This window comes from Perissodus microlepis, chromosome 3 (genome assembly GCF_051167445.1).
Source record: "Perissodus microlepis isolate ML-2025 ecotype Zambia chromosome 3, ASM5116744v1, whole genome shotgun sequence".
Classification (NCBI taxonomy): Eukaryota; Metazoa; Chordata; class Actinopteri; order Cichliformes; family Cichlidae; genus Perissodus; species Perissodus microlepis.
The window spans coordinates 23,420,736-23,448,719 of record NC_140463.1 but is presented as its reverse complement, the minus strand read 5'-3'; the positions used below and the strand labels follow the sequence as shown (position 1 = coordinate 23,448,719).

The 27,984-nt window shown below is 42.9% G+C and overlaps 3 protein-coding genes and 2 non-coding genes across 5 annotated transcripts in view; all 5 read right to left on the bottom strand.

The window, feature by feature from the left end:
• Positions 1 to 209: 209 nt before the first annotated feature.
• Positions 210 to 7,602, bottom strand: rps4x (ribosomal protein S4 X-linked). The gene is made up of 7 exons (XM_084923625.1): positions 7,542 to 7,602; positions 6,906 to 6,983; positions 5,247 to 5,427; positions 2,766 to 2,863; positions 2,202 to 2,373; positions 1,952 to 2,109; positions 210 to 369 (listed from the first exon to the last, which is right to left on the bottom strand). The coding sequence occupies exons 1-7, from the start codon at positions 7,542 to 7,544 to the stop codon at positions 268 to 270; spliced, it is 792 nt and encodes a 263-aa protein (XP_084779751.1). The 5' UTR covers positions 7,545 to 7,602; the 3' UTR covers positions 210 to 267.
• LOC146390630 (small nucleolar RNA SNORD61) lies at positions 1,303 to 1,375 on the bottom strand. The gene has a single exon (XR_014799968.1). It is a non-coding gene; the product is annotated as a small nucleolar RNA SNORD61 (small nucleolar RNA).
• LOC146390629 (small nucleolar RNA SNORD61) lies at positions 4,306 to 4,381 on the bottom strand. Its single transcript, XR_014799967.1, has one exon. It is a non-coding gene; the product is annotated as a small nucleolar RNA SNORD61 (small nucleolar RNA).
• An 8,422-nt stretch (positions 7,603 to 16,024) lies between the features above and the next one.
• cited1 (Cbp/p300 interacting transactivator with ED-rich tail 1) lies at positions 16,025 to 18,378 on the bottom strand. The gene has a single exon (XM_084923624.1). It carries the CDS (start codon positions 18,376 to 18,378, stop codon positions 17,791 to 17,793), a length of 588 nt encoding a protein of 195 aa, XP_084779750.1. The 3' UTR covers positions 16,025 to 17,790.
• Positions 18,311 to 27,984, bottom strand: part of hdac8 (histone deacetylase 8) — a 54,047-nt gene continuing 44,373 nt past the window's right edge. Inside the window, exon 11 of the mRNA XM_084923623.1 lies at positions 18,311 to 18,397. Within this exon, the coding sequence (XP_084779749.1) occupies positions 18,378 to 18,397 (20 nt within the window). The 3' untranslated portion in view covers positions 18,311 to 18,377. The remainder of the gene's footprint in view (positions 18,398 to 27,984) is intronic.

The window sequence follows — 27,984 nt, the reverse complement described above, 5'->3', positions numbered from 1 at the left end:
ACTTGCACTTTGGAGGTTCTTCAAAATGTGCCATATAAATAAAGTTTGACTTGAATCTAACTGTTGACTTTTTCTGGTTTGACCATTTTCACTCAATAGCACCTTTTAAGGAGTCATTTTTTAACCGTCTGAGATGCTTCGAGGTACTTTTAGGACATAAAGCATGAAACAGCACATTTCCAGTGTAATAAAACACAAGACCAATCTGATTGTTTTGTAAATAACAGTTTATTTGAAAACCAGGGATCAGGCTGCTTTTGGGCCAGTTTAGCTGCTGCTCTGTTTGGCGGCCAGCCTCTTGTCTCTCTCCTCGGCGATGGTCAGACGGATTCCCTTTCCTCTGGGCAGGGACACCCACGGCTTGTTGCCCTGCGATCAGACAGGAGGATCAGAGCAGTTAGTGCAGGTCAGAAGATAAAATATATCTGAACAGGAAAAATATAAAGCCGGACAAATAAATTTCAACTCAAAAAGTGAATGCAGACATATTCAAGATGGCCACAGTTCCACAGATTTATTTAGAACAAACGTCTCTTTAAGTGCTCAGTGTGAGAAAAACGCCTCAGTCTGTAACAGTAAACAAAGATCCTCAATTGTGTTAACATTTATCTGCACGCCAACACTTCTACAAGGAGCTGTCACTGAGGTGAAGAAAAGAGCAGCTCCGAGGCCGCCACATAAATGTCACGCAGCAAAGAGACAACTGTGCCGGCGACAGATCCGATCACACCGGCCGCCAAATAAATGTCAGGCAGCAGAGAGAAGCGTTTTATTAACCATGCTCCCACCGCAGGGCCAGGTCCTCGTAATCATTAATGTGCGATTCAGTGGGACAGAGAGGAGTTCATAAAGCTTTTCACACCGCTCGGCTCCTCGCTGTGAGCCAAAATCAGCAGGAAAACAAAGGCAGTGTGTGTGTGTTTGCTTCGTGGCACTTCACTCCCTCTTGTGGACTCTGGTTGCTGCCAGATCCAGTTTGCTTCAATGGCCCAGCTATTAAACATGATGGCTTTCAGTAGTGCGTTTCCTGGTATAAAGCACGCAAATTTATGACTTTTCCAACATTTTCCTGTCCTTGATTTTGATTTCAGACAAAGACTTTTTAACGACATGCAGGATCCCGAGTTATGCACCCTGTCTGCATTTTGTTTCCTCCTGGAGGACGTAATCAAACGCAGCGCACAGTGCTTGGCGTTAATGAGTCCAATATTAAACCATCACTGCTGTTTGTTGCTGCACAGAGCCACAGTCATGTTCCCACGCTCAGTTCACTTAAGCTGAAGTTTCCAGTGTTTGGTGATGGAGCTCAGAACTTCTTAGAGGAATTGGTAGTTTATTTTCATCACTAATCAAAACCACAAATCGTCATCATTGCTCCAAAAATCACCCGACTCATGATATAAACTCAGCTTTAATTCTCCTGTCCAGAGTAACACATGATAGAAAACATCAACGGTCACCCAGAAGACCGTCTTTCAAGACTTATTAATAGATTCTGATGGACTGCTTCTATTTTAAGCTGCACAAATGTCTTTACGAGTTAATCGACTCAGCAAGAAGGTGAGAGTCAGAAGTAGCAAGTTAGGGAAACAGAAAAGAGGGTAAAGTCAGTTTGTTTACATGTAGTTAGTAAAAAAAAAACTCAAACTACACCTTTTTTTAAAAGCTCTACTTTTAAATCTATGAATGAAAACCTTGTTTTACTTGAAAGGGGAAAAGATTCAATTATTAGAGAACCCTCCTGGTCATTGTAAAATTAAACACTGCTGAGCTTTTACTTGACAGTCAGCTGTTGACTATACGCAGACACTGATACACCGTTAGGATACTTCAAAATACTCTGCATAATAGTAGCACAACTTTGAGGAAATTTCTTCTCACTGGACCTAAAATTTTACATCCTCCTGGTCTGGATGCTGTGTGCTGCAGACAGCGGTGGCGTATTTCTCACCTTGCCAATGACAAAGATGTTGGAGAGCCTGGTAGCAAAGCTGTTGCCTGTGCTGTCCTTGACGTGCACCACGTCGAAGGAGCCAGGGTGACGCTCCCTGTTGGTGATCACACCGATACGCCCCAAGTTAGCACCACCGGTCACCATGCACAGGTTACCTGTAAGAGGAGGAGGGTGAAGATCAGCGGTGAGAGATGTTCTTCATTAACAGGAAAACAAGCCTGCAGGTTGTGCAGAGAGCTGAACGTACCAGTATCAAACTTGATGAAGTCTGTGATCTTGCTGCTCTCCAGGTCGATGCGGACTGTGTCGTTGACCTTGATGAGTGGGTCGGGGTAACGGATGGTGCGGGCGTCATGGGTCACCAGGTGAGGGATACCCTTGGTGCCGATGAGGATCTTCTTCACTTTGCACAGCTTGTACTATAAGAGGAAGAGGAGGTGTTTTAGGAAATGCGGACAAACATTTCCTGTAAAAACTAAATCCCCAAACCTCATCATGCGACCAGCACGACTGACTGAAACACTGAGAATTTGGTGATACCGACACCGGTTTGAATCCAGCTCATGAACACCAACTCTGGCATAAACAGACTTGTGATTTTTTTTTTTTTAACCTTACAGTAACCGAGTGAGGTAACTATGTGTTTGATTTGTTGGTACAAAAAGAGAGAAAAAAAACATAACTGACAATAGAAACTCAAAAATTAAACAGTGTGGGTATGACAAACACAAAAGTGCAGATAAAAAAAAGCACTATAGTAACAAATGACCTGCCTGTACTTTGAGGGTTGAGGATGAATTAAAGCTCTCACCTTGGCCTCCTCGGCAGTGATGCGGTGGACGGTGAAGCGTCCCTTCACGTCGTAGATCAGACGGAAGTGCTCGCCGGTCTTCTCGATGCTGATCACATCTGGGTACACAAACAGAGCAGGCGTCAGTTAAATGAATCCTGTGGTGTTTCCAACCAACAGCTCATCATCAAACTTTGTTAAAAAGCAGAAAACTTAGACTCTACCTTCAAACATTTAAGAGCTGATGTTTGGATGGTATTTAGCACCAAATCAAGGCCTTTGATGCTGAAGTTGGCAATTAAACACAGAATGAATGCCAGGATCAACTTCTTCAGGTATTTAAAATCCGGCATCTATTTTAGGGCACACTTGACTTTTTAAAATTTTTTATTTTCTTTATAAATCTGGCCCCTGTAATGGACCAGAAGGGGGCAGTAATGTACACAAAGCGTTTGCCAGCCAGCCAAAAACAAGCCCAGAGCAGAGAGCGCAAATAAAGAAATGCTGTGAGAGTAAGATGTGAAAAGGCAAAGGTGATGACTGCTCAGTGTGGAAATGGTAAATGGCCTGTATTTGCATAGCGCTTTACTAGTCCCTAAGGACCCCAAAGTGCTTTACACATCCAGTCATCCACCCATTCAAACACTGGTGATGGCAAGCTACATTGTAGCCACAGCCACCCTGGGGTGCACTGACAGAGGCGAGGCTGCCGGACACTGGCGCCACCGGGCCCTCTGACCACCACCAGTAGGCAACGGGTTAAGTGTCTTGCCCAAGGACACAACGCCCGAGACTGTCCAAGCCAGGGCTCGAACTGGCAACCTTCCGATTACAAGGCGAACTCCCAACTCTTGAGCCCAGTCGCCCTAAGACTAAGAAAGACTAAGGTCCACTCAGATCAAAGCTAAAACTGGTCTTCAGAGCACTGTTCGGTGATGGGGACATCCTCAGAAGAATATGCAACAGGTTTTAATGAACGTTTTTGCTTTAAATGACACAGAAGTCAAAAAGGTAACCCAACAGCAACACCTAAAAACAAGCTCATTCAAACTGACCTATAAGGTACCGAGTACATATCCAATGACACAAAACACCAGAGTCATCAATATTACAGCTGCAGTGACCGAGTGTTTAGCGTGCATGTACAGTATATAAATAGGCCACGAACATCCTGCAGCGGAGGCTTCCCTTGGATTTGGAAATTAAAAAGCCACACCTCCACGTGAGGCTGTTGGCTGGTGTTGAGGTGGAGAGAGAACTGATGGCGGCGCGACTGTCACCGCTGTCCAAACGCCTGCTCTGAATTACTGGCTTGGCTGCTGTCACTGACAAGCAAAGAGACAAAGCCGGCGTTCGGAGATTTACTTCCCTGGAATAGTTACTGAAGCAGTAACTCAGGTTATTTTGGAAACTTGCTTTTCCCAGTCTCTCCACATCGCTGATAAAGCTACAGCTGTGAGTACATGCTGCTCATTGTTCCCACGGACTCTGATATCAACACAGTCCTGTAAGTATTTACACTGGAGGCTCAGGCACACACTTAACGTTACAAGTCTTCTTGGAGCTCAGAACTTCTTAGAGGAATTGGTTGTGTAATTTCAGCTCATTGCTGATCAAACCAACAAATTCATCACTGCTCCTTCTGCGCTAAACATCCAAAGACTATTTACAGAGTCACTCATTCTGAGAATCTGCCAGCAGCAAAGTTATCACAGTCAACTAAAACTAGATGTGAAAAAACTAAACAAAAAAGAACTACTTAAACTTTAAGACTGAAACTTTGAATCCTAAAAAAAAAAAAAAAACTATAGGGGAAGCCAACACTGAAGCTAATCTAAAACTAAACCAATTACAAAACACTCAACAACCCTGGTCAGCAGGTGAGCCAATGTTACATCACACACAGTTTACAAACTGGGATCCCACGTGATTTAAGAATAAATTCAAAGTGGGGAACTTTAAACACATTTTTTAATATTCAGGCTTTTCTGAACGAGCAGTAAGTGTAACTGGAGATTTCAGCTCTTGAACAGGTAGTCATCTCACTACAGGCAGCATCTGATGTTTTATTGGCAGACAAATTTGACGTCATTACTTTGATTTGTGGTATTCCCACCTGTGTAGCACAAACTCAGGAGTGTGTTTGGTCTAAAATTACCCTCTGCTTTGGAGAATTTTTAGTTTTTAGTTTACACAGCCTTAACTTAGCCAGTAAAATTACAAAGCTGCTGCTTTTAATTTCCTCCAGGATCTAATTTAATTTCTGGAGCCGAATATTTGGTTGTCATTTTATATTTAATAAGCAGTGCATTAAAACAGCAACTACATTAACATTTTTTTCTGGCTTCTCTCTCTCTCTCTCTCTCACACACACACACTTAAGCCAATTCACCGGAAAAATGAGATGATTGATGATGGAGCTCATTTTTCATAATTTAATGAAGTTGGAACATTTTGAACCCTTCAGCTGATCTGAGCTGTGGAGAAGTCTCTAAAACTCACCCATGAATCCAGCAGGGTAGGTGACATCAGTGCGGACCTTGCCGTCGATCTTGATGAACCTCTGCATGCAGATCTTCTTCACCTCGTCCCCAGTCAGGGCGTACTTGAGGCGGTTCCTCAGGAAGATGATGAGGGGCAGGCACTCCCTCAGCTTGTGGGGACCGGTGGAAGGACGAGGAGCCTGAGGAGGAGAAGGAAGCAGGCATAATGGTCTGTAAACAAGAAGCTTTTTCATGATTTCTGTGCGTGCTCCACTTCATGATCATTAGTCAAGTATCCCCCACAAATACAGTCAACTTTGTAGCAGATTCACATGTCCGCTTTATGCACTTGTATTCAAAGTTCATGCACTCGTGTTTTTGACCCTGGCTGCCCAGTTCACTCTCCTTCCTTCTAAGACTCCACAGTCTCGGACCGCAATACTGCTCCTCGATCTGCACAGGAGCTCCAGTACGAGCTGAAGGTCGCCAGGACACAGCACTGGTTCTTGTGCCACTACGCCAAGCATGCCACAGGCTGCAGTGCAGAAGCAGGAGTACCAGCTACAGTCCAACATCGTAGAGCAAGAGGTCAAGTCCAGCATGAAAGACTCACTGAAGACAGCTCAGCTTTTAAGCAGCTAGGAAATCCCTTTGTTGTTTCAGCTCAGTAAAACGCAATATGACCTAAAAACATTTTTGGTATAATAAAGTAAAAACATGATAGTTCTGTGGACTTTTGTCACCCAAGCACATAACACCTGTGCAGAGGGCATATCCAATTACTATTATTTGATCATTCACAGCACTCTCACATAAATACACACATATCAATCACAAACACACTGGGTAACCTGACAATGTTAACAGACCATCTTACATGATTCAAAATATGTAAACACCAATTCCAGCAGAATAAACATTATCGTCTACAAAAACAGATTTAAAATGACAAAAGCGATAGTCTCATTTCTCACCCAGTACCAGCAGATGAAATTAAGCATCAGTTCAAGTGTGATACAGTTTTTACTGCAGTCACAGACCCACATTTCCAAGTGCTACACTTTCTCCATCCTTAAGGGCATCACATGAGCGAGTATAATCTGTGTGTTATAATGCAAAATTATCCCTAGTTTGTCAATCTCATTTAACACCATTACTTGAGCTACATGGCACCACAGTCTATTTCTATTTTCTACCAGACAAGAAGCTGCCACGATTTAAATAATTTCAAGCTACGATATTCAGTCTGCTGCAAGACTGAAAGAAAAGCAAGAAGACGGCTGATGTGACAGAAAAGGACACTAGGGATAGGGCGAGATGGAGGCAGGTGACTTGCTGTGGCTAACCCTAAATGGAGCATGTTAGCGTTACAGTCTGTTCCACAATAATTACCATCTTATTAATTAAATACGCATAACCTATCTTTTAAGTGTTGCTGTGATGCGTGACCATCTCAAATAATAACGGACTAAAACACATGCAGGATTAAAGGCGTACACTTCAATGTTTTTTAAACAGGCATATTCACCCTGCTCCAATCAAACTGCCTGTAATGTTAGACTAGCTTTCATCCGACAGTGTTAACCACTGCGTTAATAAACGAAATCCACGGTTTCACACTGAGATACAGAAGTGAACATCCACGGCTCTTCAGTATGTACATGGAAACATTACTTACAAACACTCCGGTGAGCTTGTCCAGCATCCAGTGCTTCGGCGCTGCAACGCGCTTCAGGTGCTTCTTCGGTCCTCTGGCCTGCGGAATAGGCGATAAAGCCGGTTAGCAAAATGAAATACAACCGGCCTTGATTCTCCTGAGGCACGAACAAATACAGCGAGTTTATAGCAGAACCCAAACCACGTTGGGAAGGCCGGCGAGTGTGGGCCCTGTTAGCATGCGGCGCTAACTGAACCCATACTAGGACAGACTTCGGCCCAGCCGGGACACACACCGGAAACATTTGTGGCATATTTTAGGATGTATATTGTATCTACATTTAAAATAAATGCATAAAATACTGCACAGCTCTGCTTCCTGGCAGTAATACTCTTTTGTTTCCTTTTTAAGCGGGCTAACAGCGATAGCCGCTGCCGAGCTAGCAAGCCGCGGCTGACAAACCCGCACAGAAGGATCAGGTCGTCTGAAAATATCAATTAAGAGCAAGAATCAACGCTTTCAGCTACAATTTAAACTTCCTCCGTTTAATAAGACGCTAGAAATTAAAGTAGGACACATAAAAGTTTCGTAGTATAAAACATAAAAGTGATGTTTAGGGATTATTTCAGAGAGGAACACTGAGGGGAAACTGCTCACCATGTTGGAGTCTGCGGGGGAAAGGACCTCCAAGCTTCCGGTAATGCGTGTTAAGCCCTGCTACGGCACAGTGTGAGGGACACACCTACTGAAAGTCGCTGGGGTAATTAGAACAAGCTGCTAACGTTCTTTCTTGGCTTTTATTGCTTGTGCTGTAAACTGTTTTAATATCCTAATAGTAGTACTAGTGGCTACTACACCACAGCCATCTTTAAACGCTTATTTGAGCAGCCATTTTAAAATTACATTTAACTGATCACCAGGACATAATGTCATGCCAGTTTTTGCTTTGGGCTCCTGCAAACCTACCAGTTCCTTGGGTGTCCTGCCAGTCCCTGCACATACACCTGCTCTCAGGAGTACACTGGCCAGGCTTAAATATCAGCCACAGTCACCAGAGCCTGCTGTGTGCCCTGCACACCCACAGTTAGAGGCATCTCCACCAGAGGCCACCGTGCCGTCTGGTCTTTTTCTACTAGGGGTCGTCCACTGTCTGGTCTTGTTCTGTCTCCACCAGAGGTTGCCTGCGTACAGCTGTCTTCGTACAGCTGTCTGTTCCTGCTCCAACCCCAGCCAGTGGTCTGTGCTCCGCCCGAGCCAGCACTTGCCAAGCCACATCCAGCCACGCCTTCCACACCTGGTCTGGCATCAATGGCGCCGCCCATGCCTGGTCTGCCAAAGGTGGTGTGGCACCACCGCCACCTGCCACAGCTGGTCTGGCACTGCCGCCACCTGCCAACCCTCCCCTGCCCGGTTGGGCAATGCCAGTATTCCAAGCCTGCCACACCTGGTCTGGCACCGCCTGCCAGGCCTGGCACACCTACTCCAGCACCACCGGCACCTGCCACGCCTGGTTCGGCCCTGCCGGCACCTGCCACGCCTGGTTCGGCCCTGCCGGCACCTGCCAAGCTTCCCAAAGGTTTTGGTCTCTACAGTTGCCACCCGCCTGCCAAGCTGCTGGAGAAGTTCCATCACCTCCATCAGTCCTTAGAGAGGTGCCACTGGCCACGTGGTTGGCCTCCAGAACTGCTCCTGCTTTGTTTGCTGGACTCACTGCTCCTAGTTTTTGTTTTGGACTCTGTAATCTCAAACTGACTCTGAGAAATTGCTTTATCTGTTCATAACAAACATGCTAGATTACTAAAGCTCAATCTGCAGGATTATCAAAACATGTAGCAGGATAACGTAATCATAATGCAGGAGCCTTACAGGAAATTTGACCATATTACCCCAGCAGTGAAGTCACTTCATTGACTCCCAGTTCAACACAGAACTCTTAGAACCCCTCTGTTAGTTCATAAAGCTCCCAGTGCCCCCAGCACACCTCTGACTATAACCCAGTCAGACCTCTTAGGTCATCAGGTGCAGATCCGTGAACTGTTCACAGAAGATCTAAGTCTGCTGAAGATGCTTTCAGCAGCTGTGGGCTGTGTCTACACTAAAAAACAGATGAAACCTTTTCATTCTCACAAGCTTAAATTAATAACCCTGTGTGTCGGCTTGTCTTTTACTTCTTTGTAAAGTTTTGTTTTATTGATTTTGTTGTCTCGTGATGTGTATAGTTCTTTAGAAAAAACTTTTTTTTTCAAGTTTACGTGCTGTGAAGTGTGTTATAAAAACAAAACTGACCAGTCTGATAATGATGTCAGTATCTCCAGTTTTTCAAACCTAAAACAAAGAAAACTGTATTAAACTAAGCACAGGAGTCATTATTGCTCATAGACATCAAGTCAGCAGAGGCTCTTCTGGGTTATCTGGATCATTCAGAAAAACAGAACAGATTTTTATCGTTTTATGAACAGTTTTTGCAGAATTTCACAAATAATTATCTCATTAACTCAGGAAACCAGAAAAAATACACTAATGGTTTAATGGTTTGCCAACTGTCCCAAAAAACAAAATTTTAGAAGCCTTTAAACACCCTAACTTAAACCTATCAGTCTTCAATCCCCCAGCTCTACATTAATAGAGTTTGGGTTATTCACAATGTGACGATGCCTGCTGTGACCAACAGGTCCAGCTCTGTGCACTGATTTCTCCCACAGAGTAATAACAGGACCATGTTTAAAACCTCCATCTCTGGGTGGTTCAGAGCACCCTAGTCAGGAAATCCCAGGTTTGCAGGAAGCTTGCAGTCTTGTTTATACTCACTGAGATAAAACTCCTCCTTGCTTAGTGTCTTCCTTTGCCAAATGCTTCCAACTAATGCAGATATGCCATCTCCCTTTGGAGGAACAGATCCCAAAGACAAACCTGGACTCTATTCACGCCCAATGCAAACACTCCTGTGTGCATATTGGCATATTTATTCTAGTGATTGACTTTCATTTCTTATGATTCTTCCTTTTATTCACAGGTGTATATTTCAGGACAGGGGTTTCCAACAGGATCTCAAACCTACATGTCAATTAGAGCATTTAGAGAGATCTGCAACATGGCCTGCAGCCAGAAGGAGCGGGGATCCATCGAGTTCAGATCTTACACGGTATACCAGACGTCTGGGGAAGTAGTAGAAGCCCTTTTTTAAAGAGTGGTATCGATTTCTGTAAGATTAAACACACTGAAGGTATAAAGTAAGGACACCTGTGTTTGATTGAAATCTCTAAAGGATTAGTAAAGGATACAGTAAAGGATACAGTACTGCTTAACGCAGATGGAGAGTGTAATAAAGTCCTTCATTTTTTTCTTTTTACATTTAAAGTTTCTTTTAAGTAGTTGAGAAATGACGAAAAAATCAGGTAGTTTGAATTTTAGTCTGCAGCAAATGGAAATGAAAAAGTCTTAGACAGGTTTAGTATTATTTCCTTTTTGATTTAAAATGTCAGTGTATGCACTTACGATCACAGACCAGCAGGTGGAAGCACTGGACTGCAACGTTACAGTCAGGGAGACGTTTAAGTTTTTACATTAGTTTCAGTGGAGCCTCACTTTATGTCCCAGTAATCATACATACATTAACTGTTTATAAATGACCTTCAGATTAATTTATTTGCTTAAACATACGCACCATTATTGTTGTAGATGCTGGACCTTTATTAGCAGGTGTGTTGTTCTATATACATCAGATCAAACGTGTTTGCAGATGTCTTTATTTCCCTCCCTCAAACTTCAGAACTGTCCCAAAAATTGAAATAATTAAAAATTGTTTGCATAACCTCCTTGATATAAAATCAACTTTGTACAGCAATCAGTCAACATATATCTGGTTTTATCATTAGGAGGTAGGGATGAGCAGGAAGGAGTTAAACCAGTGCAGACCTGGCAGGAGAGCAGTGAACCTCCTAAAAAGTGTCCTTTAAACAGAGTTATTCCTTATCTCTATCGTGTCAATGATTTTTACAGTCCTTGATGTGCTGGGACATTTTTTCATGACCCTGGAGCCCAGAGGCAGCAGTCAAGCGTGTTACAGATCCTTCCTGTCACATGAAAATTGTGAGGCTGCTTGATTAGTTGTAGAGCGTTTTCAAATATCAGTGGTGCTTTAATAAGATGCCTTTTATAGAGGGCTTCTAAGCTGTAATGATGTTATTTGTTATTCTATTAATGCTAGTTTTAACAAGGGGTTGCCAGGTTTTGGAAAATCCTCCTTTGTTTTGTCGCTTTAAAATGTTTTTGGTTGTTTTAATGATTTGGGGGAGACTTCTGACATCATCAGTTAAGTCTCCCATCAATCAACAGAAGTGTAACAAACTGCACTTCCTTTACTGGAAGTTTCAAAGCATGAGTCAGTCATAGATTCCCATTTTGAAATCCCAAACTTTACAGAATTTAAAAGCTTTTTTGGATAGTTTTTCCTCTTTATAACAGCTGTAGAGGGGTGATCTTTGGGTCACCACTTTGATTGACTGCTGTCCAGACCTACACAGCTGGAGGGTTTGGTACCTACTTCACCTGCACTAATTCTGAACCGGACCTCTTTGTTGAGCTTGTGTTATTGGTGCATTTCAGAGCATTTTTAATGGACTAACCTGCTACACTGCTACACACTATCCAAGAACTTTGTGCTTCAGTTTTTGTGAATGACAGTGACAGATTTTACAGATTTTAACAGGTCAATTAGTTATCAGTAATTAGCAGATATGTGTGTTACACCTGTAAAGTTTATGAATGCCCTTCATAACCAAGCTTGCTACCATTACCTGATAACTAATTTCTCTCTGCCGGTCTTATTTTTACCTAAGTCTCGACAGATGAATTCAGATGCAACTCTCCCAGGAATTTTCCAGGGATTTCCAGGCTTGAACCAGGGATCTTCCACTTGCTAGGTTTAGCCACTACTCGACTGTCTCATACAAATATGGTAAAGCTAGCCCTAAAGAACAAACAAACAAGCAAACAAATTTTTGGGAGGGGTGGACAATTAATTTACCCACGTTGTCCCACAATTTGAGATACACGGGAAGCCGGGACCAATGTGGAGGATCTTAACAATAAGTTTGTATAAACGTATATACATTTAATAGCAGAACCAAATTCAGCTTATTGACGGGCCCTTCACAACAGTCCCGGTTTCTAATGTGGTCCCTTAGGAACATATACTGCCCACCCCTGAATAATATGGCCCTATTGACCAACTGAGGAGCTCCAACAATGGCTGCAGACCCAGAAGAACCAGAACTGGGATCAAGATGGGTGATAGGAGCATGTGAGGCTGGCATGTACTGCAAAACAAACTAATCATACCCAACCAGTAGACTAAGATTCAAAACCTTCAACTGTAGCCTGGGCTGATGTACATGTCAGTCTGGCAGCCAACAGTGATATCTTTCTGTTGGAAGAATAGAAGAGAATTAAATATGCTAAGATCAGCATATGCAAAGTTTGACAGCAGTCCACTTCTCTGATACTGTAAAACTACGTTAGACACAAAAAGTCACCACAACCACGACTTTTCTTAAACTTTTCCAGGCCTGCCCTGTAATTTTCTATCAGCCCTTTATCACAAAATGGATTTTAATGAAGTAAAGGGCAGAGTGATAGCATCAGCAAACTTATTAATCTTCCCCACAAAATCTTATTAGTGAAACACAGCTTCACTTCATGTTTTTCTCCCAAAACTCCACGTTTCTCCTGCAGCGGCTCTACTCCCGACAGTTTGAAAAACTCTCATGGAAACAAGCTCTTAATTGCCTAAAAGCCACAAGGTGGCTGACTGAGCACTCATCTGAACTCATATTCCACTTTAGAGAGAATTTCAGGTTGTTTTGTGAGTTTTGTGAAGAATAGTTTAGTTCAAAAGGTTAATTTGCAGTAGTTGGGGATCAAGAAAAAGAGGAAATGAAAGGCTCTGCACAAATCATCTCAATCATGAACTTTTTCAAGGGAGGAGAGAGGGGACCGTGTTCACAGAGCAAAAAAAAAAAAGAAACAAAAAAAAAAACATCCTCTCAGCTGGGATTAAACTGGACTGCAAAACAACATACATACACAGACACACACAGATACACACAGACACACACACAGGGACAGTGTGAGGCAGATGGAACAAACCCTGGACTGTCTTCGATCTAAAGAATGTTATTCTGACCCACTTAGACGAAGAGACAGAGGAAGAGGAGAATCAGTGCGTCTGTCTGCTGGATTTGGAGGCGATGAGTAGCATCTTTATTTCTCTCGCCGCGTCAGTGAAGTGATTGTTAAGAAGGAAATACCCAGAAAATCCCTTTTTGAAGAGCGAATAAGGCCTCTGTCAAATTAGTCCTTCAACAGGTTCTCATTAATAGCTGGTGCTCGTGTTTCATTAAAGAAAGTCTGGGCTCATTGACTGAAACCGAGAGCCTTATTCACATCGAAAAGTGGCAATGTGCAGCGTGCTTGTGCGGGAAAGGGCGAAAGGACTGGATAAGTGTGTGCGTGTGTGTGAAGGCTCAGCTGCTGATAACTAAATAAATCAACAAGGATCTGCATGTTTCTTTTTCCTCCAGCAGCAGCTTTCATGTGGGCAGATTTCCAAACTTGCAGCTTGTTTTTGAACTCTAAAACCCTGTGCGGCCTGTATAACTGAACAAGCACCTGCTTCATGCCTGCTACTCGCCTTACCTTTGTTGTAATGCCATCCCTGCGCTTCTGTGTGTGTGATGGCTTTATTTCCAAGCTTTTCTATGCCTGCAAGGATGCAAACACAAGCAGGCAGGTGTGTTGTTTTGTGTGGTCCAGGATGAAACCCACAATGCTCAGATGACAGACACACCGGGTCGAGGGTGAAAGGCCTTTGTTCCTCCCTTCTCAACTTACCACAAAAGATATACTGTAGGTCGGAGCCTCCATCCTGACACAACACAGCAAAGCCCCTATAGGTGGGTGAGGGATGGGTGAGGAGGGTCAGGTGTCAGCTTGAAGCCTTTTGAGTCAAAAGCATGTGACCATTTGTGAACTAACCCAGAAACCACATCTGTCAGGATCACAAAGGTCCTATAGTTTAGTGATGTATGTACAGCATATCAATATTCTCTTTGCGTTTGCACAAACATGTCCGTGTGAATGAATCACCTGTCATGCACATCAGGGCCGTAAGACCACTAACAACCCTCTGAGATGCAGCCCTAGCTCTGAACACCAATCCTAAAAAAGAACTTTTTCTGGAAAAAAAAGGAAAACAGTTTGAAGTTTTAATCAACAACTTTTAAAAAGAACAAAAATTATATATACAGTACATGGAAGAAAGTATTGGGCAACACGTGTTAATCTTTAAATTTAGGTATTTTTAGTCCCATTGCCACAGATGCAGGAAATCAGGCACCGAGCTTTTATATTCAAGAATGGATCTTTCCTATGAACTCACAGAATTCGAGTGGGATACTGTAATAGGATGCCACCGCTGCAACAAGACTGTTTGTGAAATTTCCTCCTTCCTAGATATTCCACCATCATCTGTGGTGGGATCAAAGTGGAAGCATTTCAGAACCACAGCAACTCAGCCACAATGTGGCAGACCAGGATTGTGTAAATGTCACCAATGCTCTGTTCTCAGTGACTGCAGAGCTCCAGGGCTGGAGTTTCCATGGCTAAGCTGTTCCTGTAGGTGTAAAATGTAGGTGGCCCAGTATTTTGGCCCATATTGTGGGGTTAGCATCATCTGCCAAGGATTAGTTAGACCTCACAGAGTTAAAGACACTTAGATTTTGCAGAAATGTGACTGCTAACCATGTGACATTAACTTCCATTTTGGTTGTGTGACAGTCATGATGATCATGTAGGATCAAGAGAATAAGGCCCCAGTCATAGTGCCCTGGACACCGGTCCATGACCATCTGGCAACAACCAGTTGTTCAGGAAAAGACTGCTGAAGTCCCAGACACAGGCCCACAGACTGGCCAGTGACCACCAATTTTCCCCAGTGACCCACGTGTTGCTGTGTATTCCCCAACTGGTTGGCCGCTAGCATATTACTGCAGATGACCAAAGTTTGAATGGCAATAAATTTGTCTACTGTAGTTAAACTGGAAATACTGTGACGTGAACTGGAGATGGAGACTTTTTGCCTTCAAAGTAAAACTTGTGTCTTTTGTAACATGCTGGCTACAACTCTGAGTCCAACTTTTACTTTGGAGGCAAAGCCTCTCCATTCCTGGTTTGAATTAAATGTTTACAATTTGTACTGCCCCTGTTAGTTTGTGTGCATTTGCAGACAAACATGGAACAAGAAACCTTAGCAACGTGCTAGCAACCAAAGCAACGACTAGGAAGTTTTTGGTCAACCACCTTCTGTGCAACTGATTTTATCCAGTGGCATCCAGGAACGACTGCCAACCAGTTGGGGAACATAGTTTCTCTACAAACCAGTGGTTGTATCATGCCCAGTGTCTAAATCTTGAGAAATCTGCACTTTAATATTCTCTGAAGAGCAACTAGTGTTTTGGTTTTTTTTTTTTGCACTACTTGCCACAGCGCAACTTTTGGTATCGATACGAGACCAAGTAAATACAGGGTCAGTATTGCTGATAGCATTAACCTATAAACCCAGCTTATGTGCAGCAATGTGTCATGATTTATAAGATGAAACCTACATTTTTAAATTCTCATCATTTGAACCACTGCGATTTTTTTTTTAACAAAAACAAACCTTTCAGCTTTTTATGCATTTTGAAACTGTTTTTGTTTGTTTGTTTTGAAAACCTAGAATGTAAATGTGCCCGTCTCTGAAGCACTTTGTGCCAACTATAAATAAAATAGCCATGAATTAATGCAAAAGGGTTCAGACATGCTTCAAAGAGTGCATTTGAGTATATTTTTCCATTTCCAGAAAATTTTTTTTTAAAGCATTCATTGGTCTACATACTGAACTTGGATAAAAATAAAGTAGCTAGTACCTATCCGATACCAGTACCATATAATATTGACATTTGAATCAATCCGCCCACGTCTAATATTTGGTTTGGCTGAGAACCTGGCCAATCAAAGCTGATCTGACCATTTCATAGGTGGGCTTTAAAGAGACGGGAGTTCATTTAAGGCAGAACAACAAAAGAGGCGGCGCAGCGAAGTACCATCTGAGAACATTTATTTATTTTTTTGAAAATTAAGGCGTATAAACACATTCTCAGATTAAAAAACAAAATAGTGGGTTTTGGCTTCTCAGAAATGTTTCAAACCTCAATATTATCCTCCATGTCACAAACCTTCACCCTGCTTTACACGTGATAATGCTTTTCAGCTGTTACAATGTCACATGATAGGCACACATGATTCTCATATATTCACATGTTAGATTTATGTTGTGAAACTTTTCATGTAACTGGGAAGAGAAAAAAATCTGTTGCACATGTAAAATATAATTCCCTCAGAGCTTTCAACCGTATCACATGGCATAGACATGGATTTGACATGCTAAGTTGGTAGTAGTTTACAGTGTAATCCAACACTTTCAGGACTGCTTCAGGGGTGAACGGTACAGTTCATTTTCAGGTCACAGCTAATAGCATCAGAGAGGTCAAGAGGTCATGAGGGATTCTTGCATAAATTTCAACCAAAAACAAAGATTTGTTTAATTCTTCATTTGCAATAAGAGATGAACAAAAGACCTCAATGACACAGTGACAGAGGAGCTGTTTCTGTAACATGGACAGATCAAATGTGCAGCTTAGCTTGGTCTCATCCCTGCTTCACTACAATAGTCCAAATTGTAACTAAAATTGGACTAACACCAGCCTCCAGGCCTAATCACACTTCCTCATCAGGAACACGGAAGTGCAGCGACAACGGTCATGACATAAACGGACAGTTTTAAAGCGGGAGAGCAGGAAAAATAGGAATTTGACTTTGTTTGCTGCTCCGTGTAGCACAGGATCCCTGCCACTAGCTATCCCACCCTTCCTTATCAACTTTCAGGCCGGACAACAAAACACACCCATTCCACATTTCTGGATCTAACTCGCTGAGGTGACTTTAGGTTCGCTACAGAAGTGCTCCTTGTCTGCTTGTCTCCTGATGGGGGATCAGCCACCGTCTTAAATAACGTGTTGTATGACTACGGCTGTTTGAACAAAATTCAAACAAAAAAATAAAGAAGTGCACAGAGATAACCAAGTCTAAGACAATCATTTCCTTTGTGAAGCCGAGAGACAGGAGTTCCTTTCCCATGAGACCAGAGCTTAATATTGTGTATAAGAAAACAGGAAGTGTAGTGTTTGCCATCCTTTGCAATTCTCCCACAAAGTCGTGCCTCTCATTTTCCTTAATCGTCCACTTGATCAATTCAGGGCGGTACTAAGAAAAGAGGGGGGATCGAGTCCAACAGGTGTACCTTACTCCTCTCTAAAGAGGGTGGCTCGGATGTCTTTGTCAGCCCTTCTCGTGTCAGTCAACTTGTTTTCATTAAGACCGAATGATGGAGCGATGGAGGAAACAGGATAGGAGCAGGAGTGAGTCTTAGACTCCTCGTTTCTGCTCATACTCTGCTGATGTTTCTGCTCTTTTACATGAAAGGGAAGTACAGTTCAGAGTGGGAGCACCACTGGTTTCATCTCGGTGAAGAAAAGCAGCACTGATTCCTTTACAGAAACAAGAAAATCAAAAGCAAGCTTGTCTTTTCTTTTGTCTGCCCGTAGGAGGGTATGAAAGCAAAACAGAAACAGAGAGCGAGCCTCTAATCGCTTTTCTCCATCGGTCAGCGTCTCTTCTGCTTCCTCGTTTTATCAGCCAACAAAGGGAGGAAAGAAAAACCAAACATGGAGAGAAGTCCTCTCTCTCTCTCTCTCTCTCGTTGTCAATCAATTCCACTTTATCCATGTGCTTCCCCCACCCTCATAGGTCAGCATCCAGCTGGCACGTCCGACATGAAGTCGAACTCGTTCTGTCCCAGCCAGAGCTCGGGCAGCTCGTTGGCCCGGTCCAAACCTAGCTCCACCACCAGAGACATGAGGACCTCCTCGTCCACAGGGTCAAAGTCGATAATCCCACCAGCGCTGGAACTTTGGTTGGCCATGCCAATCCCGACACCCATCCCGCCTCCTCCAAGGCCTCCAGACGGCGCCAACAGCTGATTACCCGCTCCCAGCTGCGGGGGTCCAAAGCCTCTTTGAGGCCCTCCAGGCCCAGAGTGTCCGCCAGAGGCACTGGCAAGGTTCTGGTAGTGTGAGTTGAGCTTCTGCAGCTGCATGCTGGCGATGAGGTGCGGCCCCGTTTGCAGACAGAAGGGCTGCGGCTTGGAGAGAGGCGTCGAGGACAGGGCCGATCCACGAGAGGACGCGGGGCCGGTGGATGGGGAAAAGGGCGCCACGGAGGTTTTGGAGGACGGGTAGTGGAGGAGGGAGTTGAGAGGAGAGGTGGAAGAGGAAGAGGAGGAGGAGAGGTCCTTCATTGCAGCGTGGGCGTGTCCAGGGAACAGCAGTGAGGTCATCACAGGGAAAACCCAGAACCTGCAGGAGGGGGGAAAGAAGGAAGAGAGAAGAGGTGTTACGTAATGTCATCAAACTGGGACACGAGGAGGAAGAGATAAGATTGTTAGCTGAGCAGAGGCTCTGATAACCAGTTACATCATAGAGGGCAGATATCAATAATGATAAGACCTCAGTAAGATGGCTGAGACAATTCACGGTAAAACATAGAAAAGAAAATTATGAAAAGATGTTCATGAAGAAGCTCTTTATTTGCTAGAAAACATTTAATTTACACTTTAAATTATTCAATTCTTTCATTTAACCTATGAAGTTGCATGAAGCAGGTATAACCAGTGTTTATATAACAAGCAGAAAGTCTGAAGGTTCTCAGTCATCCAGGTCATTGGAGTCTCTTAGAACTGAAGATGCTTCTCGGATGAGAGATGAAACGTCTTCAAGAAACTTAAGGAAGTCCAGATGCTTTAGACAACAAACAAAAACATGACTCCTCAACTTCACACACTGGACACACAAAACTATGAAAACTGCTTTCTGAAAACAGTTACAGCACATTAGCAATGCAACCTCGGAGAATATGTATAATACGTTAAACCTACGCACACGCTGCACATCATGCCTCAGTGTGACATTTAGAGCCAGAGTTGCTGCTGCTTTTAAGAGGCCCACTCCTTGGCTGTCTCTTTGTGTGATGGAGAGCAGCACGCAGGTGTCTATCACTTCAGGAGCTCCTTTTTGTTTGCATTTGGCTGCTGGGTTACTCGCGTCACTACAAATTTTAGTGCAAGGCTCGAAGGCCTGTTGATGCCATGTATGCAGTAACAGTGTGGGCAGAGCTCGACAGTGAGGCTCCAGGAGTAAATATCCCATTCATATCTTCCATCCTGCATCAGATAGACAACCTGTCCGGGGTGTACCCCGCCTCTCGCCCATTGGCAGCTGAGACAGGCTCCAGGCCCCCCGCATCCATGATAAGGATAAGCGGAAGAGAATGGATGGATCCATAGGGATTTGGAAATGAAGAATGTTCACCTTCAGAGTAAAAGCTGTGTGCTCAGCACTGCAGTCAACATGTTTCAAATGGTGCAACTTTTAATGTGAGAATGTGGAGAAGTTCAGCCTTCTCCACTTGTGCTGTTGCACTTTTTCACAGTTTCACTGCAGCTCGGAGAGTATCTGTATCCGTCACTTCCATTCTTATAACAACTGCAGCACCAACTAAAGCAACCAGTTGGGGAATACTGGTTTGTGGAATACGTGGACCAGTCTGCAGGCCTGCACAACTAGGGCCTTACTCACGTTATACTACTGGGATCAAACCCTCACAACTGCTAACAATCCTACTTTATCATCATGACTGTCACAGTTACACATTAAACGTCATGTGGGTAGTGGTCACGTGTCTGCAAAACCTTACTGTAAAGTTTTTCTGAATAGAGAAAACGAATGGGGAAATTCCCTTCCTGAACTAATAATAGCACAGCTAACTTCTGTCTTGAAGAAATGGTTTGGGATGTAGAACCCAGGCAGAACCTACGGACAGCCCTTTCACACCTGTGGTGTTTAGTCAGTTGTCCTCCTTGCTGCGGCTGGTTTGTGCGGATGTGAACACAGTAATCACACTCTGGCACAAAGACCTCGATGCAGTTCCAAATAAAGTCAGCACGGTTCGTTTATTGAATTTGTCAATTTAATCCAATCTTAATCAGACACAACTAAAAGGTGTACCTTGCAAGTTTAAGCTAAACACTTTGCATTCTGGGATGTGTCCCATAGATGTTTAGCACAAGTTAGCAACTAGCCATGAAAGGAAGGTAAATTCTCCAGGTTCTCCAATAGTCTCCAACATCTTCTTCTTGTATTTACCTCTGTTGCACCCACCCCAGACACATCTGGCCAATGAGACTGAACATTCTCACATAGTTTGTAATGATGCATTATGGGTCGTTTTGAGTTTGCTTGTAGCTTTTTCCTGTAGCTTGGTTTGACAGATCAAATCAGATCAACTGATCTGGACCAGAGTAAACAAACTACAGCTTTGTGATACACAACACATATAAAAGTAACTTTGGCGTATTTCCATAAATCTTGACTTAGTCCTTCACCTTTTGGTTTTCATTCATAAATGTCTTATATGGCTTTGAACACTGACAGACAAACAGCCGCTCTATTAGCCTTCCTTTGTGATGAGTTTTTAAAAGTAAAAGACTGTAGAAGTTCCAGATACCTAAAAACATGTCTTCTTACAATGAGAAATGGATTACTGGGGACACGAGTAACACATGTGACAAATGAGGAAAGGATCACAAACATCCTAAATGATCAATCAAAAGCTTTTCCTGACAAACATGCGGCCGCTTCAGACCGCAACAACAAAGGCATTGTTGACCCAACAGGCGCGGTAAATCACTGAAGTCACATCTGTCTGGGGAACGCACCATGAGGTGAGGCATGACTCTCTGTGTGTGTGTGTGTGTGTGTGTGTGTGTGAGACTGATTCTGTTAGCCTGATGCCTGCTTTTCCCTCTTGACCTATTGAGCAGCAAATTAACCATGAAAAAGCCTGCAAGGAGAAGGCCTGTGGGTACCTATGGGGTTAGTGAGTGTTTATAGGTGTGTGTGTGTGTGTGAGTGAGAGAGAGAGCCTTTGAGGATCTCAAAGAGTGATTGGCTCATGTGGGAGGATAAATACATATGGGCCCTGAGAAGAGGCCATATGTCCCTGTGAGTGTGCATGAGTGTGAGCAGCAAGAAAAAGTTGCCGAGTTGTGTGGGTAGAGATAAAAAGGGTGAGTGAAATGCAACGTGTGTGTGCAGAGAGACTCCTAAAGGCTCATGTTGTCCCTCAGCTGGTTTATATTACACACAGTTCAAACTGCATGTGTCCGCATACACACAGTCATGCGGCTATCCTTTGAGTAAGTTAATCGCCTAATGATATGTGCTGATCCACACGCACACACACACAAATACACACACAGCCCCTCCTCTCAGCACTGGCTCTTATTTAGCAAGAACATAATTGCTACAGGCAGGCATGCAGCTGCACTCAACTGATAGAGTTAGCGCGCGCGCGCACACACACACACACACACACACACACACACACACACACACACAGAGAAACCTGCCATTGACAGCTGTTTGGTATCTTTGTGTGTGTGCGTGCACGTGTGTTCATTATTCATTGACTGATTACTGTCAGGGCCAGACTGCACATGGTGTCTCTGCTCAACAGCTTTCCAGCACACAAGTCCAAAACACACACACACACACACACACACACACACACACACACACACACACACACACACACACACACACAAAGGTCTTGCAAAGCTTCTATAATACATACATTTTAAACTTTATATGGTAAAACCAGCTTTAATCACAATTTATGGCTTTGATATATTGAGATTAAATACAGCAACCAAAAAGTCCAAACAGCCTCCTCCTGCAGTTCCTCGAGTGGTCACTTGAGACTGCCTCTAAAAGTGAATCAATCTCCATAGACTCCAGTGTTAAAGTGCTCCACTTTAGAGCATTAAAAAACAAACAAACAACACCACCAACAACAAAATTTAGCAGTCTGTACCTGTGCTAGTACAACTACATGATCCTTGATGACAAAACAAAATGATGGTTGTACAGTAGCCACCTAATGCTACGTAAGCATTAGCGTTTAAAATTACATTTAATCGGTGAACAGTCTGGAGTGTTCTCTCCTCCAGAAGGAGTACGGCTCAGACTAACTTGCATTCTTTTTAAATCGCCAGCAGGGGGCGGTGCCTCTAGTTGCGACATCAGGTTTACTTGCACATGCACAAAACTAGTGTGTGTGCTGCATGTAAGGATGTACTGTGTGAGTCTTTATTCAGTCCAAAAAAGTGACATCATTGAGAAGCAATATAGATTAAAACATGCTTTTATACCACTGTTACTACTGTTAACAACTGCAACAGCATCAATAATTACAATAATAGCACTACTACCACCATTATTAACTTTCACCATTAATACCACCACTACACTTTTTTTATTCATACCCCCACCACTACTATTTATACCACTATCACCATGACTACCTGCTACTACTGATACCACAACCACTACTACTGCTACTCCTACTGCCAACAACCACCCTTCTCCCCCATCATCATTACGAATAACCAAACCACCACCACCAACACCAAACATTATTATTATTGATCATAATGTTACAAAGAAGAAAATTATAATAAAGGCAAACCAATAAACAGAATAGCCCTATCTGCTCCCTTCTTTTATCAAATGCATCACTTTCTCCACGAGCTTCTCTATAAACACTTTCCTGATGATTTTATGGGCTCAATTGCTTCTTTCAAGTCATCTTGAATAAAACATTTACGGTCATTATTAGAGTCAGAAAGGAGGATTATCCAGGGCTGAGGACCTGTCAGTCACTAGTTGTTAGCCGATAAGTGCCATTAGTTTCCTCACTCATCATGTACGGTTTTACAAAAGGACCTTACAAACCGGCGAACTGTGATGTCACGTCCTACGTCTATGATCAAAAACCAATGAAACAAGTCAAACCACCATTGCAGCACAAGTTGCTTCTCTGAGACACATAAGACAGATATAATAAACCTCAGAAAATCACGAATTAAAACACATGGAAGAATCTTAACAGCAAACAGAGTGTTAGAAGCATTAAAGTCTTATTCTGAGGTAAAATCAGCAGATCTGTTCCATGCTTTTTAAATCAGATTTTACCAGTGATGCTATTTCTGACTTTTTCTTTTACATTTTGGTAACCACAGAGATTGAAATTAATAAATTCAAACAACACTTCAAAAATAACTTCCCAGGTAAGCACCTGGAGATTATGGCCACCGTGTGGAGAGACTTCTCCGGTGTCCATTAAGCTCCGACTACGTCTGGAGTGGCCATCCTTTCCTTTTGTTGCCAGCACAGTTATCATCTCGTTCCCCTCAATCAGCTTCAGTCTTAATTGACGTTGAAGGGGCTTAATCACATCTTAAACGTTGCTCCCCAAACAAGGAGCAGAAAACGCACAAAAAAAATTACAGATGCTGCCACATGTGCAGAAACCCACCATGTTTTATGCAGGCCGACTTCTGCTGACCTGATGTGCCAAATTGTTTGTTACATGGAGCCATCTGGGAAGTGCTCCATGGAAGCTGGCGCATATGAGATACTTTGTAGGTCATTGAATGAACCTCTGTGTACTGAGGACTAAACTGAACCAATCAGATGAATGAACAACACTTTGAAGAGAGCAACAAGGAAAAGCTAGCTTAAAAAATACAGAAAACAAACCAAAAGAAAATCACAGCAGTCAGAGTTGTTATGATGATGGGAGCTATCCAGAAAAGCCACAATCAGGCTGTAAATGTGGTTTTAAATGCTGTAACGTTACAATCGGAGTCTATGAGGATTGACTCGTTTTTTTTGGAAGCAGCCTCAAGTGGCCACTAGAGGAAGTGCAGGTTTTTTGTTTTTTTTTGCTTCATTATTTTATTAATGGGGAAATAAAGTGAATGTATTCTTCAACAACCTCCTTCAGCATTGATTATCAAAGCTGCCTGCTGGATAACTTTTCAGTTTGCAGTCAGTTGTATTGAACTTGACATTCGTTCCTCACTACATTTTCTAAATCCAACATCCCAGAGCTCTGTTATTGTTTTTTTTTTCCTTTTTAGATATTTTTAAAAAGCTGGTTTCTGGTATCTGTTTGGGAAAATCTGTGTATTTAATTTCTGGGCTGAGCTTCTTTGGGTGTAAAACAGAAACTTCCTTCCTTAACGGCTTGTTTCGGTTTAAATCATCACAGACCTCGTGGTTTACACGTGCCACATATCAGAAATTGTGGGTATTTAAGCTGCCAGATGCAGTCAGAGAGGGTAGGGGGAGGCATAAAAGCCAAATAAAAGAAGATGAAGCTTCTTTGTTCTTGGTTTTAAAAGCAAAAATAAGGATTTTACATTGAGTTGGGAGACTTCTCCTAAAAGTGATGAATATGACTTGTTTGTCCTCTGCTAGTGCCTTCTGTTTCAGTCAGATGCAAGGATGAAGCGGGAGGGCCGGGGTTAGGAAGGATGCAGTGTGTGAAACGGCTGGACGAGGGCCAGTATTTTTTTTCCTGTTCACAGCTGACCGGGGCTCATTGTGTTCTCCCACAGCTTTTTATGAGATTGGTGAAATCAGCCCTGGCTTCTCGTTTCCCTGTAAATTCTTTCATTAGCAATCCAGGCTCCTGTGTTGGCTTGCAGAGTGGCTCCTGTTTGTTTTAATTAGAAGCAAGGAAAGTCTGCTCTCCCTCGAAACTGACAACAACACAGTTTTCAAGCACAAAAACATCAAGAAATTATGAGAACTGAGCATTCTGATATCTTTGCGTGGCACCTTTTGTTTTCCTGGAAAGTTGAATTTTAAATTAAATGAGCAAATCCTCTGAAAGGGGTCCATTTTTGGAAGCTTTTATTTTGAAATTGACTGTCCAGCAAGTAATCAATTTAAAAAAAATGAGCTTCCAGCACTAGATAAAGTTAGAGTTGGATGTCTCGAGACCGGTCTTGGTGTTGTCTTGGTCTCGGATCCCTCGATCTTGTCTTGGTCTCGCTGTCTCGGTCTTGCTTTCTCAGATCAACATAGTGGTCGGGAGATTTGGAGTCAACAGTAACCATGACACACAACGTAACGTTCGATAATGTGTCATAAGCAAAAGCATCAGCTCTAAGAGCCGTGCTTAGAGAGTGCTTTGTAGTGAATCAGAAGAGTCGACTCCCACTGAGCGAGAGCCGGCTCCTCACTTAATTTCCTTTCGCTGCTCAGCTCTCACACAGTGGCTCAGCTATGCTCCAATCCCTCCATATTGTGGCCAATCACATGCAAGGATACAGGATAATATAATTATGTGAAAAACAGAGAGGGTGAGAGATGCAACAGTCAAGTGGAGTGTGCGTCTGTCCTCTCAGTAAGTGAGTGAGACAGCAGACAGCGGTGAGGAGGGCTGTGCAAGTGCATCGCAAAAACACATAAATATGCCTGACACCCGTAAACGAAGCAGCAAAAAAGTCTTTAAACTGCAGGTTTAAAGACTTTTTTGTCTCGGTCTCGTCTTGGTCTCGATACCCTCTGGTCTTGGTATTGTCTTGATCTTGGTTTAGGTGGTCTTGACTACAAGTCTAGTTTAAGTACCAATAAAGTGACTAGTTGACTACAGTTACTCCCCATAACCTTTACATAGGTCTTAATTTCTCATTTGTATCCTAACATATGTACGTGTGCATTCATATTATACTCCATTTCTGTACCAGTATGTTTTCTCCACTATGGCAATAAGACAAATTTGACAATGAACATAATAATTTTGATCCACTGTTTATCAGGAAGACTGTAAACACTTCCCACCATTTAAGTGATTTTTTCCAAGTTGGAATGACAGGATAAGCTTTTCCAAATAATTTCCTGCCACTGATTTAAACTGACAGCTAAAGTGGAGAGCAGGGGCAGAGCTGCAGTTGGGAGGCCTGCAACTTCATTAAAAGTACTCTGGCTCCACAGACCTGACACCCAGTTGATCTGAAGCTTTCCCTCCAAAAACAAAAAGTCAGGGAGTGTAAAGTGCACATGTGATCAGAATATTGCAGCAGTGCTGCGATGTCTCACCAAACCACCAACTCACAAGGGTTTCAATTACACAATTAAGCCCTGAAGAGCAAAACTGAAACGTCTGTCTCCGTCTTACACACACACACACACACACACACACATACATAAACACACTCCATATGGTGCCCTCTTCCCTCCGTTCCCAGCCTGACTGGTCACTCCTTTTAATTACCTTCACACTGAGGGTAGTTAATGAGAAGCCAATTAAAAAGACCGACTTAAAAAGGAGAGAGCAGCAGCTCGAAGTCGCCCAAGTTATCCATTAAAATAAATGTAAAAAAGAAAACCCCACAAAACTTCACTGCACTTGTGCCTGAAAATGCTCCAGCTGCGGGCAGAAACCGCTTGACCTCATTTTAAAAGTGTTAAGCAAACACCGGAGAAGAGAGGAAGAAACTTTCCGCAGGATTTAGCGCACACTGACGGCTGCGGTCACAGCGCAAAACAGCGCACCGGAGTAGATGATGGACCCACCTGTGAGGAATAGCCGCCGTCCCGTGTAGGCTGGAAAGCAAAAAGCAGACTTAAATGAAAGTGGGAGAGAAAAGTAGACTTAAAGAGCCGAGTCCGTACAGTCCGTAGTGCTGGGAATAAAAGCCGGTTGGTACCGATTTCAGAGAGAAGCTGAGAGCTGCTCAGGTCCGCTGATACGCGCACAGAGACGTCGGAGGGTCTGTCCGCTCCTCAGCGAGCGCGCTGCTGAATAAAAAGCATTTTGTGCTTCTCTTCTCACCGACCAGCCCCGGTGTGTGTGTGAGTGATATCTGCAAACCACGGACTGGATTCATACTGGATCCGGATCATGGAGCCGCTGAAGAGGCTTTAAATCTCAGTATAACTACGGGTCACATTACAGGGGCAATATGTTAGTCACACATTGACCGAGATTATTAGCTACTTTATTACAGGAATATTACTAATATTTATTTATTTACTATGTCAACATATAAGTATTTCTTCCTTTAATATTTTTATAAACATATATTTATAATAATAAAATAATTTCTATAATATAATTTCTTTTATAGTATTTTAAAAATCTATTATTAAAATCTGAGGCCCTGTTAATGTTCCTGTAATTCTTCCAATATCTATAACAGTTTAAATCTAAATATTCTGAGATGATGTTAATTTCATGCAAACTACAGTGCACAGATTAATGTTTTTTCTGCATATGTGTCTCACTGAGATATGTTTCTTATCACCAGAGTAAACATAAAACACAGTTTTAAAATGATATTTCATTTATTAAGGGGAAAAACCTACTTGTGAAAAAGTAATTGCCCCGCTGAGTCCCATTAGATCTGGCATAAAACTAACATAAATAAAAACAGACTTAAAAAAATCTAACAACCTTATTTTATAATACAAAACACAATTTTAAAAGATGTCACCCTCTCTCTGTACCGTCCTTCACTACATCCATGGATCTTCTCTATGATCTTCTTCTTGCTTCGACACCCTTTCTGCAGTATATCCACCATCCCTAATCTGCGGATGTCCAAACCACCTCAGCCTCGCCTCTCTAACTTTGTCTCCAACTGAGACAAACTACTAGTTTCCTGTCCATTCTGGTCGCTCCCAATTAAAATCTGAGCATCCTCAGCTTCTCTTTTTGTCAGAGCCAAACCACATGTATCACTTCAGGTCTCACTGCCATCTTATGAACCTTTCCTTTCACTCTTGTTGTCACAAATCACCTCTGACACTCGCCTCCTGTCATTATTAGGATCCCGCTCCGGCTGAGTCAGGCCTCCAGAGTTTGGGAGCTGCTGCTGTGCTGGGCAGATGTTGCTCATTCTGAAGCAAACACCATCAAGAATCAAATGGACCATTTCAGGGCCCTCTGTCTTTGTCTGTGTCACTCAGCCACAATCAGAGAGGGAGAGAGGGGTTGGTGGTCTGTGGATGATTTGCATAACTCCATGTTC